The sequence below is a fragment of the Meles meles genome, unplaced genomic scaffold (assembly GCF_922984935.1).
Source record: "Meles meles unplaced genomic scaffold, mMelMel3.1 paternal haplotype, whole genome shotgun sequence".
NCBI classification, from domain to species: domain Eukaryota; kingdom Metazoa; phylum Chordata; class Mammalia; order Carnivora; family Mustelidae; genus Meles; species Meles meles.
The window spans coordinates 592,579-604,634 of NW_025721131.1; the positions used below are offsets into that span (position 1 = coordinate 592,579).

A 12,056-nucleotide genomic window follows, 5' to 3' on the forward strand; every position below is an offset into this window, starting at 1 on the left:
ACCCTAAATAAATGCTACCAATTAGGGATTCAGTCCATATAGTATGCAAGTTGGCATCATAGAAAGCCAGGATAGAGAAGAATGCCGAGAAGTTTAGTATGTAGATAATTGCTTATTCTCCCAGGTAGGACATATTATTGTGGTCTCTTGCAAAAGAGAGTTTCTTATAAGTTGATACATCATACTTCAATCATTTTTAAAAAAGTTTTATTCACAGGCAAAGAATCATGGTGTGGAATCTAACACTGGGTCCTATTTTCCAAAGCATTAATTTGCTTTGTGATCTTGTGAGTTCTGTATAGGCTTTTAAATTTCTCTTGACCCATAGATAGTAACACTCAGTATGAAATTCCACTAAGTGTCTGATCAATATTGTTAACACTTGGCTTAAAAAGAGAGATCTTCGTTCCCTTCAGAAGGTGGTTCTATTTGGGGCGCCTGGGTGGCTCAGTGGTTAAAGCCGCTGCCTTCGGCTCAGGTCATGATCTCAGGGTCCTGGGATCGAGTCCCACATCGGGCTCTCTGCTCAGCAGCAAGCCTGCTTCCCTCTCTCTCTGCCTGCCTCTCTGCCTACTTGTGATCTCTCTCTGTCAAATAAGTAAATAAAAAAAAAAATCTTTAAAAAAAAATTAAAAAAAAAAAAAAGAAGGTGGTTCTATTAAAGTGTATCAACTGAAAAGCTTCTGCTTTGAAAATAATTTTGCTCTATGTTTTAATGGAGAATATTTGATATCCCAATTTTCTGATTTCCCTTCTAATTAATTGTTTTAGTGGTCATCAGATACACACTGCAGGAACATTCATAATGGCAGAAAAACTAAAACAAATAAAAACCTAAAGTCCACTGATGGGAGAGTGAGTAATTAAGTTGTTATCAATATAATTGTGATAATATTCAACCAATGGAGTATTATGCAACAGTTAAATGAATAAACTATTCCTATACATATGGATAAATAATTTACAAACTATATTGTATACAAAATATAAATTGCAGAAAGCAAAATACATTATCATACTTATAGAGCTCATTAACAAGCCAAACTAAGCCGTATCATGCTTTATGTATTAACTATTATACATTATTTTTTTTTAATACTAGTTTCTCCTGAGATTAATAGCATTAGTAAATTCCAGAGCTGAGATTCCGAATCAGCACTCTTGTCTTTTGTGAATGTAAATCTAGAATTCAATTCATCAAGTCCCCAGGTTTTGCAGTTAAAATATTGTGGAAATGTGGAAAAGGTTCAGTTTACTCATACTCACTAAATAATCTTTAGAGCTTCAATAGTACTTGGTTAAGGGGATGAAGTATCCTAAAATGAAGGGACTAGATGGTATCTTCTTACTACTTCAATTCGGGAAGTGAATAGACAATCATTTTTATGCAGTATTTCCATTTCTAGTCACTATGCATTTTGTCCATATTATATACCCATTAAGGATATTTGCTCAAAAACTAGGATTTTAGGGGCACCTGGATGGTTCAGTCAGTTAAGCGTCCAACTCTTGATGTTGGCTCAGGTCATGATCTCAGGGTCCTGGGACTAAGCCCCATGTCAGGCTCTGCACTTCAACGGGGAGAGTCTGCTTCTCTCCCTCTCCCTTTGCCCCTCCTGCTGCTCACTATCTCTCTCTCTCTCAAAAAAAAAAAAAAAAAAAAAAAAACCTTCAGGATTTTAATTTTACAAAATCTTTTCTGTTGTTTACCAATTTAACAAGGAAAGTCATAAGACCATAAATGATATCATCACTGTACATGGCTAATCTTGCAAAAGCTTTGCACTTGAAAGCAGGCATGTATGAGATCAATTGTAATAAAAAAAAAACTCATTCTCAAATGGATGCCTTTAATAATTGCACCTAGATGGATGTGTTAATTGAGTTCATAGGTAAAATCCTTTCATGATGTATATCAAATCATCATGTAGTACAATTAAAATATATTACAATGTTACTTGTCAACTAGTCCTCCATAAAGCTGGATAAAAACAATTGTACCTAAACAACTTGAAGCACGTTATAATATCTTAATGAGTTATATACAAGTAAAATTAACAGCCTTTTCTACATCTTCCTGAAACGTATTTCTATGAGTCCCAATCTTGCTGCAAAATACAAAGAATTTAGAAGAGCATAGTAAAAAAAATAGTCAATTCATTTTCATATGTGGTAAAAAGCATCTTTAAAAAAAAAAAAGCTCATTAAGGCAGGGATTAACAACAACTATCTTTTTTTGAAAGATTCATTACTCCTTTATTTATTTTAAAGAGAGAGAGCATGTGTAAGATTGGGAAAGGGCAGAGTGAGAGAGAGAGAAACTCAAGCTGACACCAATTTGATGCAGAGCCTGATATGGGGCTCAATCTCACAAACCTGAGATCATAACCGGAGTCGAAACCAGGAGTTAGACACTTAACCAACTGCACCACCCAGGCACCCCATAACTGTCTTTTGACTTTAACCCTAACCTGTTCCCTTTCAGCAAGACACATGGGTAGTTCTATGCTTTCTCAGTATCACTGTATTTTTGCACTCATGTCTCCTGCTAGGGCATTCTGATACTATAATCCAAGAGGCAGAACTCCCATGTCATCAATACAGCTGCCAGCTCAGAGAACTTGCTCTTGACATCTTGTTCATTGACTTAGGAAATCCCATTTCAAAAGATGAAGAATGACGTTCCCTTAATCTTGCCTCAGAAATCAGGCAGTTTTTGAGTTTCTCATTTTCATGTTACCAAAAATCTTTGGTTACACTGTCCTCATTTCTGAACCTAGAATAAACACTCATGCAAACCCAGCATCCTCAACCCATCTGTTTCACCTTTAAATTTCAGGAAGCCTTTTAGTACCTTTCAACTGAAAATAAAGTATCCTAGATATGGTTAGGAAGAAGTAAAGAAAGGCTCAGGAAATTTCCCAATTAAGTTCAGCTTTATTATTTTGCTTAAATAATCTGTAAAACGTTTCACCAGGAGTTCAAGGAAACATCCTATATATTAAGTACCTCCTGAAGAAAAAATTATATCTCTACTTTAAAAAAAATAACATACATCAGTAACACTGCTACATTAAATTACTTAAACTAATGATAACTAAGCTATACCAGGAACTTGCATGGGTTTCATTCATTCAGTTATTCATTCATTTATTCACTTATTCAACAAATACCTCTTGAGTGTCTATTACAGGGTACATGGCAGGTCCAGTCTCTAGGGAAATAGCACAGAATAAGTAGCAAGACCAGTATTCTCATTGACTTTACCATCTAATCCAGCAAAGGTGGCAACAAATAAATAAATAATGAAGAAACTATTAGCAAGAATTTTCTAGGTATCGATATAAAATTGCCGGGAGGCTATACTAGATGGGGCAATCAAGGAAAATATTTCCAAGGAAGGGGAGGAAATGACTGGGAAACAGCACTGGGAAACACGGAAGACATATTCACCTTTCCTACAGAGCCTGAGGCATGTTGGGTAGCAACAGAAAAAATTTTTTTCCTCCAAAAGCTTCCTGGGAAGGTAGTGTTATTGAACGACAATCACATTTCAGTCAGGTTTTACAAGAAGGTAACGAGAAGAATCAGAAAACAGGCTAAGAGTATGTGAATTTTACTGAGGAGATCCTGAGTTCCCGGGAGCACAGAGGAAAAGGTTGAAACTGTGAGATTGATAATTTCTTTTTTCTTAAAAAATATTTTCCAAGGTTAATAAGTTATTTCTGAAGTAGTACCTGTTTATCACCTTACCTGTGTTTCCTTTTGCAATATACCAGAAGATTATCAAAAAGAAAAAACACCCGTTCTTGAATATTTCCAGAAGAAATTTTCAGCAAGACGCCACACATTAGCATCTCAGTGCAGGTGTCGGTGATCTTGGATCCCTAGGTTAAAAAAAAGAAAAAGAGAGAGAGAGAGATAATGTCTGATTACTTAACAGAAACTTTTGTGTGTAATTCTTTTTCTCATTAAAAGTCTGTTTTTATTTCAAGATACAATATATGGACAGAATAAAAGTTGAAACACCATAAATATTTATACACTGGATGGAGGTCTCTTTTCCTCCCAGACTCCTCCTCATCAGTCTCAGCAGATACAACTGTGGTTAGGAGACTCTGGGTCTTCTTTTAGCTTTCTTACACATGTAGGCATATATAAGCATGGATGATACATGTTACCGATGCTCTTTTATAAGGAGATGATTTCAAACTGATGCATAAAATTCATGTCTCTAACACTTCTCTCCCCCTCCTCTCTTCCCCTGGTATGGGAAAAGAGCTCCACGGATATATCACAAAGTACATTAAATTCTCTAAATTTTTAACGGGTCTCAACTTATTTATCCACTCCTTGGATGGAGAGAAGAAAAAAGAAGAAATTAAAGAAAAAAAAACTATTTAAAGAGAGCAACCTTCCATACAGCTTCAACCCAAGGTAAAATTTAGCATAGGCACACTTGTTCCTTAAATAAGCCTTCACTGAGTGCATGCTAAGCTCAGATGACTAGTGACAAAACTAAGTCTACACACAAGAACTAACCACTGAGAGGAGACACAGATGGAAAGAACCTGAATCATGAACAGAGGAAAGCTGCCCAATGAAGCAGAGTACAAGCATTGGACTGTTGTGTGAGCTGATTAAAAGTCTGTCCTTTGAGCCATTATAAAAGTGGAAGTGTATTTGTTTCTACATCCTAAACTATCACAACTAATGCACTGAGTTAGACAAAACAAAAAACAAACAAACAAAAAAAACAAAAAAGTTTTCAGTAGATAGCTGGTAAGCATGCTCTGTTTTCAATATGTCTGGTCCTTAAATCTAGGGATAAATTTCTGATTCTTTTTCAACTCAATGCTTTTATTTTTGTTTTTGATATTTAAAAATCAGACCACGAATTGTAAATTTCATATTTCCACAGTAATCATTGATATGGTTTATCTGATTATAAAAATTTAAATTACAGTGATAACTCATACATGTCAGTAAGAAATTTCCCAAATGGGAAGTTAAGAGAATGTGATTGTGCTGAGTATCTGCATTACAAACACATTTTATTTATTTTTTATTTTTTACTAACTTTATTCTATTAAAGATCTTATTTATTTGTCAGAGAGAGAGAGAGAGACAGAGAGAGCACAAACAGGGGGAGCAACAGGCAGAGGGAGAAGGAGGCTCAATCCCAGGACCCTGGGATCATGACCTGAGCTGAAGGCAGGTGCTCAAATGAGTGAGACACCCAGGCATCCCTACACACATATTTTATTTTTTGTTTTTGTATTTAACTTAATTTTTTTTTTTAAAAATTAATTTTAATTCCAGGAGAGTTACCAAACAGTGTTATAGTAGTTTCAGGTGTATAATATAGTGACTCAGCAAGTCCATACCTTATTCAGTGCCCATCACGATAAATGTATTCTTAATCCCCCTCATCTCTTTCACGCTTCCCCCGGACTCACCTCCCCTCTGGTGACCACCCATTACAAAATATTTTAGATTTAAGACATTTCCCTTTTTCTCGTCTTTCATCATAAAGGTGGACATATAACTAGAGATCTATCAAAAATTTATACAATTTCATATCCTTCCTCATGTGATAATTAAGTAAAAACTGTCATCAAATTCGAATATAAATCCCAATTTCAGTGGCAATGATTTCTTACTTAAGTACTATCCCTACCTCAGAAAAAAATTACAATAGAATACTATTAAAAATGGAAATAAGGAAACATCACATTGATTCTTGCACAAGGACCTATACAATGTTATGAGCAGATTACTTAACCTGGCCCCTGGCAAGGTTGGTGCAGTTCCACCTCAGGCAAGGACATCTGAGAATCACGGCAACAGGCCCCTCCCCCAGTAGATAATCAAGAACATCTAACCAAGAACAAGTCCCCTACTCAATAAGAACTGCAGAACTCCAGAACTAGGGGAAAGCAACACATAGAATTCATGACTTTTTTACCATGATTCTTTAGTCTTTGAAAGTTAACTTTTTAAATTTTGTTTTTTCCTTATTCTATTTGTAAAAATTTCCTCCATCTTATTTTAACGTTTTTTAACTATTTTATCTTATCAATACCTTTTTAAAAGTCTTTTTAAATTTTCATTGTTGTACTCATATTCTATCCCTTCATTGTATTTAACTTTATTTTTTGGATATATACAGGTTTTTTTTCTTTAAAATTTTGGAACACAGATTCTTCTAATAGATCAAAATATACCCTAAATCTAGCACATGTCTTTGTTCTAGTCTCCAGCCTGATCACATTCTTTCCTCTTTTTTTTCCTCCTTTTTCAAAGAATTTATCATTTCCTGTTTTAGAATCTTTTTAAATTTTCAGCTTTACAGTCATATTCCATCCCTTCATCATGTTTACCGTTATTTTGTCTGTTCTATTCACCAGTCTAATATATATAATTTTTTTCTATTTTCCTTTTTTCCTCCTTTGTTTTCCTCCCAGTTTTGGGTCTCTTCTGACTTGGTTAGTATATAATTTTCTGGGATCACTGCCACCCTTTGTTCGAGAGAACATCTTTTTTATCTGGAAAAAAATGACAAGGTGGAAAAACTCACCACAAAAAGAGAGAGAGAGAGAGAGAGAGAGAACAAGAGGCAGTACCGGTGCCTAGGGATCTAATCGATACAAACATTAATAATATCTCAGAACTACAGTTCAGAATGATGATTATCAAGGTGCTAGCTTGGCTTGAAAAAAGCATGGAAGACCCTAGATAATCCCTTTCTGGAGAAAAAAATCCCTTTCTGGAGGAATACAAGAATGAAAATCTAACTAAGTTGAAATCAAAAAAGATTTTAATGAGGTGTAATAAAAAATTGGAGGCTCTTACTTCTAGGATAAATGAGGCAGAAGAGAGAATTAAGTGATTTAGAAGACCAAATGATGGAGAATAAAGAAGCTGAGAAAAAGACAAACAACTACTGAACCACAAGGGCAGAATTTGAGAGATAAATGATACCGTAAGACAAAATAATATTGGGATAATTGAGATCCCAGAAGAAGAAAGAAAGAGAGAGGCAGAAGATATTTTGGAACAAATTATAGCAGAGAATTAATTTCCCTAATTGGGCAAAGGGAAGAAGCACCAAAATCCAGGAGGCACAGAGAAGCTCCCTCAAAATCAATAAAAATAGGGGGGAAGGGAGTCGGGAGAGGGGGGTGGGGTTATGGACATTGGGGAGGGTATGTGCTATGGTGAGTGTTGTGAAGTGTGTAAACCTGGTGATTCTCAGACCCGTACCCCTGGGGATAAAAATATATGTTTATAAAAAAATAAAAAAAAATTAAAAAATCAATAAAAATAGGCCCACACCCTATCATCTAATAGTAAAACTTACAATTCCCAGTGACAAAGAGAAAATCCTGAAAGCAGCCCAGGACAAGAGGTCTGTAAACTCCAACAGTAAAAATATTAGATTGGAAGCAGACCAAGCTACAGAGATCATGCCAAAAGGACTGGCATGATATAATCAGAGCAATATAATGAGGAAAATATGCAATCAAGAATACTATATCCAGTTAGGCTGTCACTGAAAATAGAAGGAGAGATAAAAAGCTTCCAGGACAAAGACTAAAAGAATTTGCAATCACCAAACCAGCCCTACAGGAAATATTGAAAGGGGTCCTCTAATCAAAGACAGAGCCTAAAAGTAACAGACCAGAAAGGAACAAAGACAACATACAGTAACCGTAACCTTACAGGCAATAGTAGGGCACTAAATGTATAGCTTTCAATAGTTACTCTGAATGTAAGTAGGCTAAATGCCCCAGTAAAAAGACACAGGGTATCAGAATGGATTTAAAAAAAAAGAAAAGAACAAGAATGAAAAGACCCATCGATATGCTGTCTGCAAGAAACTCATTTGAGACCTAAAGACACCTCCAGATTTAAAGTCAGGGGGTGTAAAACAAGTTACCATGCTAATGGACATCAAAAGAAAGCTGGCATAGCAATCCCTACATCAGATAAATTAGATTTTAAGCCAAAGACTGTAGTAAGAGATGAGGAAGGACACTATATCATACTTACAAGGTCTGTCCAAAAAGATCTAACAATTTTAAATATCTATGCCCCTAACATGGGAGCAGCCAATTATATACACCAATTAATAACAAAATCAAAGAAACATATCGATAATAATACAATAATAGTAGGCAACTTTAACAACCCCTCACTGAAATAGACAGATCATCTAAGGAAAAGATCAACAAGGAAATGAAGCCTTTAAATGACACACTGGACCATATGGAAATCACAGTTATATTTAGAACATTGCATCCCAGAATAACAGATTACACATACTTCTCTAGTGCACATGGAACATTCTACAGAATAGATCACATCCTGGGCCACAAATCAGGTCTCAACTGGCATCAAAAGATTGGGATCATTCCCCACATATTTTCAGGCCACAATTCTTTGAAACTAGAACTCAACTACAAGAGGAAAGTTGGAAAAAAAACTCAAATACATAGAGGCTAAAGAGAATAATGCTAAAGAATGAATGGGTCAACCAGGAAATTAAAGAAATAAAAAAAATCATGGAAACAAATGAAAATGAAAACACAACTGTTCTAAATCCTTGGGAAACAACAAAGGGAGTCCTGATAGGAAAGTATATAGCAATACAACCCTTCTCAAGAAAAAAGAAAGGTCTCAAGGACACAACCTAACCCTACACCTAAAGGAGCTAGAGAAAGAACAGTAAAGAAAGCCTAAACCCAGCAGAAGAGAAATCATAAAGATCTGAGCAGAAATCAATGAAATGGAAACTAAAAAAAAAAAAAAAAAAAAAAAAAAACCAGTAGAACAAGTCAATGAAACTAGGAGCTGGTTCTTTAAAAGAACTAGTAAGATTGATAAACTCCTGGCCAGACTTATTAAAAAGAAAAGAGAAAGGACCCAAATAAATAAAAACACGAATGAAAGAGGAGAGATCACAACCAACACCAAAGAAATACAAACAATTATAAGAACATATTATGAGCAACTATTCACCAGCAAATTTGACAATTTGGAAGAAATGGATGAATTTCTAGAGACATATAAACTACCACAACTAAACCAGGAAGAAACAGAAAACCTGAACATACCCATAATCAGTAAGGAGACTGAAGCAGTCATTTAAAAAAAAAATCTCCCAGCTAACAAGAGCCCAGGGCCAGATGGCTTCTAAGGATGTCTACCAAGCATTTAAAGAAGAATTTCATTTCCTGAAACTATTCCAAAAAACAGAAATGGAAGGAAAACTTCCAAACTCATTTTATGAAACCAGCATTACCTTGATCCCAAAACCAGACAGAGACCCCATCAGAAAGAATTATAGACCAATATCCTTGATGAACATGGATGCAAAATATCTCACCAAAATACTAGCCAATAGGATCCAACAGTACATTAAAAGGATTATTCACCACAACCACGTGGGATTTATTCTTCGGCTGCAAGGTTGGTTCAACATCTGCAAATCAATCAATGTGATACATTAATAAAAGAAAGAACATGAACCATATGATACTTTTAATAGATGCTGAAAAAGCGTCTGACAAAGTACAGCATCCTTTCTTGATCATAACTCTCCACAGTGTAGGGATAGAGGGTACATACCTCAATATCATCAAAGCCATCTATGAAAAACTCACAGCAAATATCCATTCTCAATATCCGTTCTCAGAGAAAAACAGAACTTTTTCTCTAAGGTCAAGAACACAGAAGGGATGTCCACTATCACCACTGCTATTAAACATAATACCAGAAGTACTAACCTCAATAATCAGACAGGAAAAAGAAATTAAAGGCATCCTAATAGGTAAAGAAGAAGTGAAACTCTTGAGTCTTTGCAGATAGGATACTTTATGTGGAAAACCCAAAAGACTCCACTCCAAAACTGCTAGAACTCACACAGGAATTCAGTAAAGTGTCAGGATATAAAATCAGTGCACAGGGGGCGCCTGGGTGGCTCAGTGGGTTAAAGCCTCTGCCTTCGGCTCAGGTCATGATCCCAGGGTCCTGGGATCGAGCCCCACATCGGGCTCTCTGCTCCGCAGGGAGCCCGCTTCCTCCTCTCTCTCTGCCTGCCTCTCTGCCTACTTGTGATCTCTCTCTGTCAAATAAATAAATAATATTTAAAAAAAAAATCAGTGCACAGAAATCAGTTGCATTTCTATACACCAACAACAAGACAGAAGAAAGAGAAATTAAAGAGTCAATCCCATTTACAATTGCACCGAAAATCATAAGACACCTAGGAATAAACCTAACCAAAGAGGCAAGGAATCTGTGCTCAGAAAACTATAATGTATTCATGAAAGAAATTGAGGAAGACAAAAAGAAATGGAAAAGTGTTCCATGCTCATGGGTTGGAAAAACAAATATTGTGAATATGTCTATGCTACCTACCTATAGCAATCTACACATTTAATGCAATTTCTATCAAAATACCATCAATTTTTTTTCAAAGAAATGGAATAAATAATCTTAAGATTTATATGGAACCAGAAAAGACCCCAAATAGCTAGAGGAATGTTGAAAAGAAAACTAAAGTTGGCAGAATCACAATTCTGGACTTTCAGCTCTATTACAAACCTATAATCATCAAGACAGTATGGGACTGGCAGAAAAACAGACACATAGGTCAATGGAACAAAATAGAGAGCCCAGAAATGGATCCTCAACTCTATGGTCAACTAATCTTTGACAAGGCAGGAAACAACGTCTAAAGGAAAAAAGACAGTCTCTTCAACAAATGGTGTTGGGGAAATTGGACTGCCACATGCAGAGGGATGAAGCTGGACCATTTACTTACACCACACATAAAAATAGACTCAAAATGGATGGAATACCTCATTGTGAGACAGAAATCCATCAAAATCTTTGAGAAGAACACAGGTAGCAAAACCTCTTCAACCTCAGCTGCAGCAACTTCTTCCTAGAAACATCAGCAAAGGCAAGGCAATTGAGGGCAAAAATGAACTATTGGGATTCCATCAAGATCAAAAGCTTTTGCACAGCAAAGGAAACAGTCAACAAAACCAGAAGACAACTGACAGAATGGGAGAAGATATCTGAAAATGACATATCTGATAAAGGACTAGTACCTAAAATCTATAAAGAACTTACCCAACTCAACACCCAAAGAACAAATAATCCAATCAAGAAATGGGCAGAAGACATGAACAGACATTTCTGCAAAGAAGACATCCAGATGGCCATCAGACACATGAAAAAGAACTCAACATCGCTCGGCATCAGGGACATACAAATCAAAACCACAGTAAGATACCATACCATACCAATGAGAATGGCTAAAATTAACAAGTCAGGAAACAATAGATGTTGAAGAGGATGGGGAGAAAGGGGAACCCTCCTACACTGTTGGTGGGAATGCAAGTTGGTGCAGCCACGCTGGAAAACAGTATAGAGGTTCCTCAAAAGGTTTAAAATAGAGCTACCCTATGACTTAGCACTCTCACTCCTGGCTATTTACCCTAACGATACAAATGTAGTAATCTGAAGGGGTACATGCACCCAAATGTCTACAGCAGTAATGTCCACAATAGCCAAACTATGGAAAGATCTGCAAGATCCCTGAAGATCTCTTCTGAACCTTCTCCAGTTTGTGAGGGTCTCCCTCAATACGGAACATCTTCAGAAGTGAACACGACCACCCAGATGCAAGCTGGCGAATAAATCATATAGTGATATCAGTATTTCTCCAGACCCCTACAATATATATCTTGATTCTATAAGATTGGATTAACACATTTATGGCAATTCCATCTTACAGGTAATTCCAAGTGCTCCATTAGTCAACAACGCCTCTGGATCATTTTCCTCTATTGTATGCTTAGTTTGACTTTTGATTTAATCTAGATTGGTAGCATAGCAAACTATAAAACCCCTTACTAATATTACAAATACATTATGGTTGGGGGCACCTGAATGGCTCAGTTGGTTAACTGTCTCTTTTCAGCTCAGGACATGATCCCAAGGTCCTGGAATGGAGCCCTGGGTCAGGCTCAGCCTGCCTC

At 36.2% G+C, this 12,056-nt stretch overlaps 1 protein-coding gene across 1 annotated transcript in view; it reads right to left on the reverse strand.

Moving 5' to 3' along the window:
• LOC123936017 (phosphatidylinositol 3,4,5-trisphosphate-dependent Rac exchanger 2 protein-like) overlaps positions 1-12,056 on the reverse strand; it is a 45,471-nt gene that overhangs the window by 13,353 nt on the left and 20,062 nt on the right. Inside the window, exon 4 of the mRNA XM_045996818.1 lies at positions 3,754-3,887. Within this exon, the coding sequence (XP_045852774.1) occupies positions 3,754-3,887 (134 nt within the window). The remainder of the gene's footprint in view (positions 1-3,753; positions 3,888-12,056) is intronic.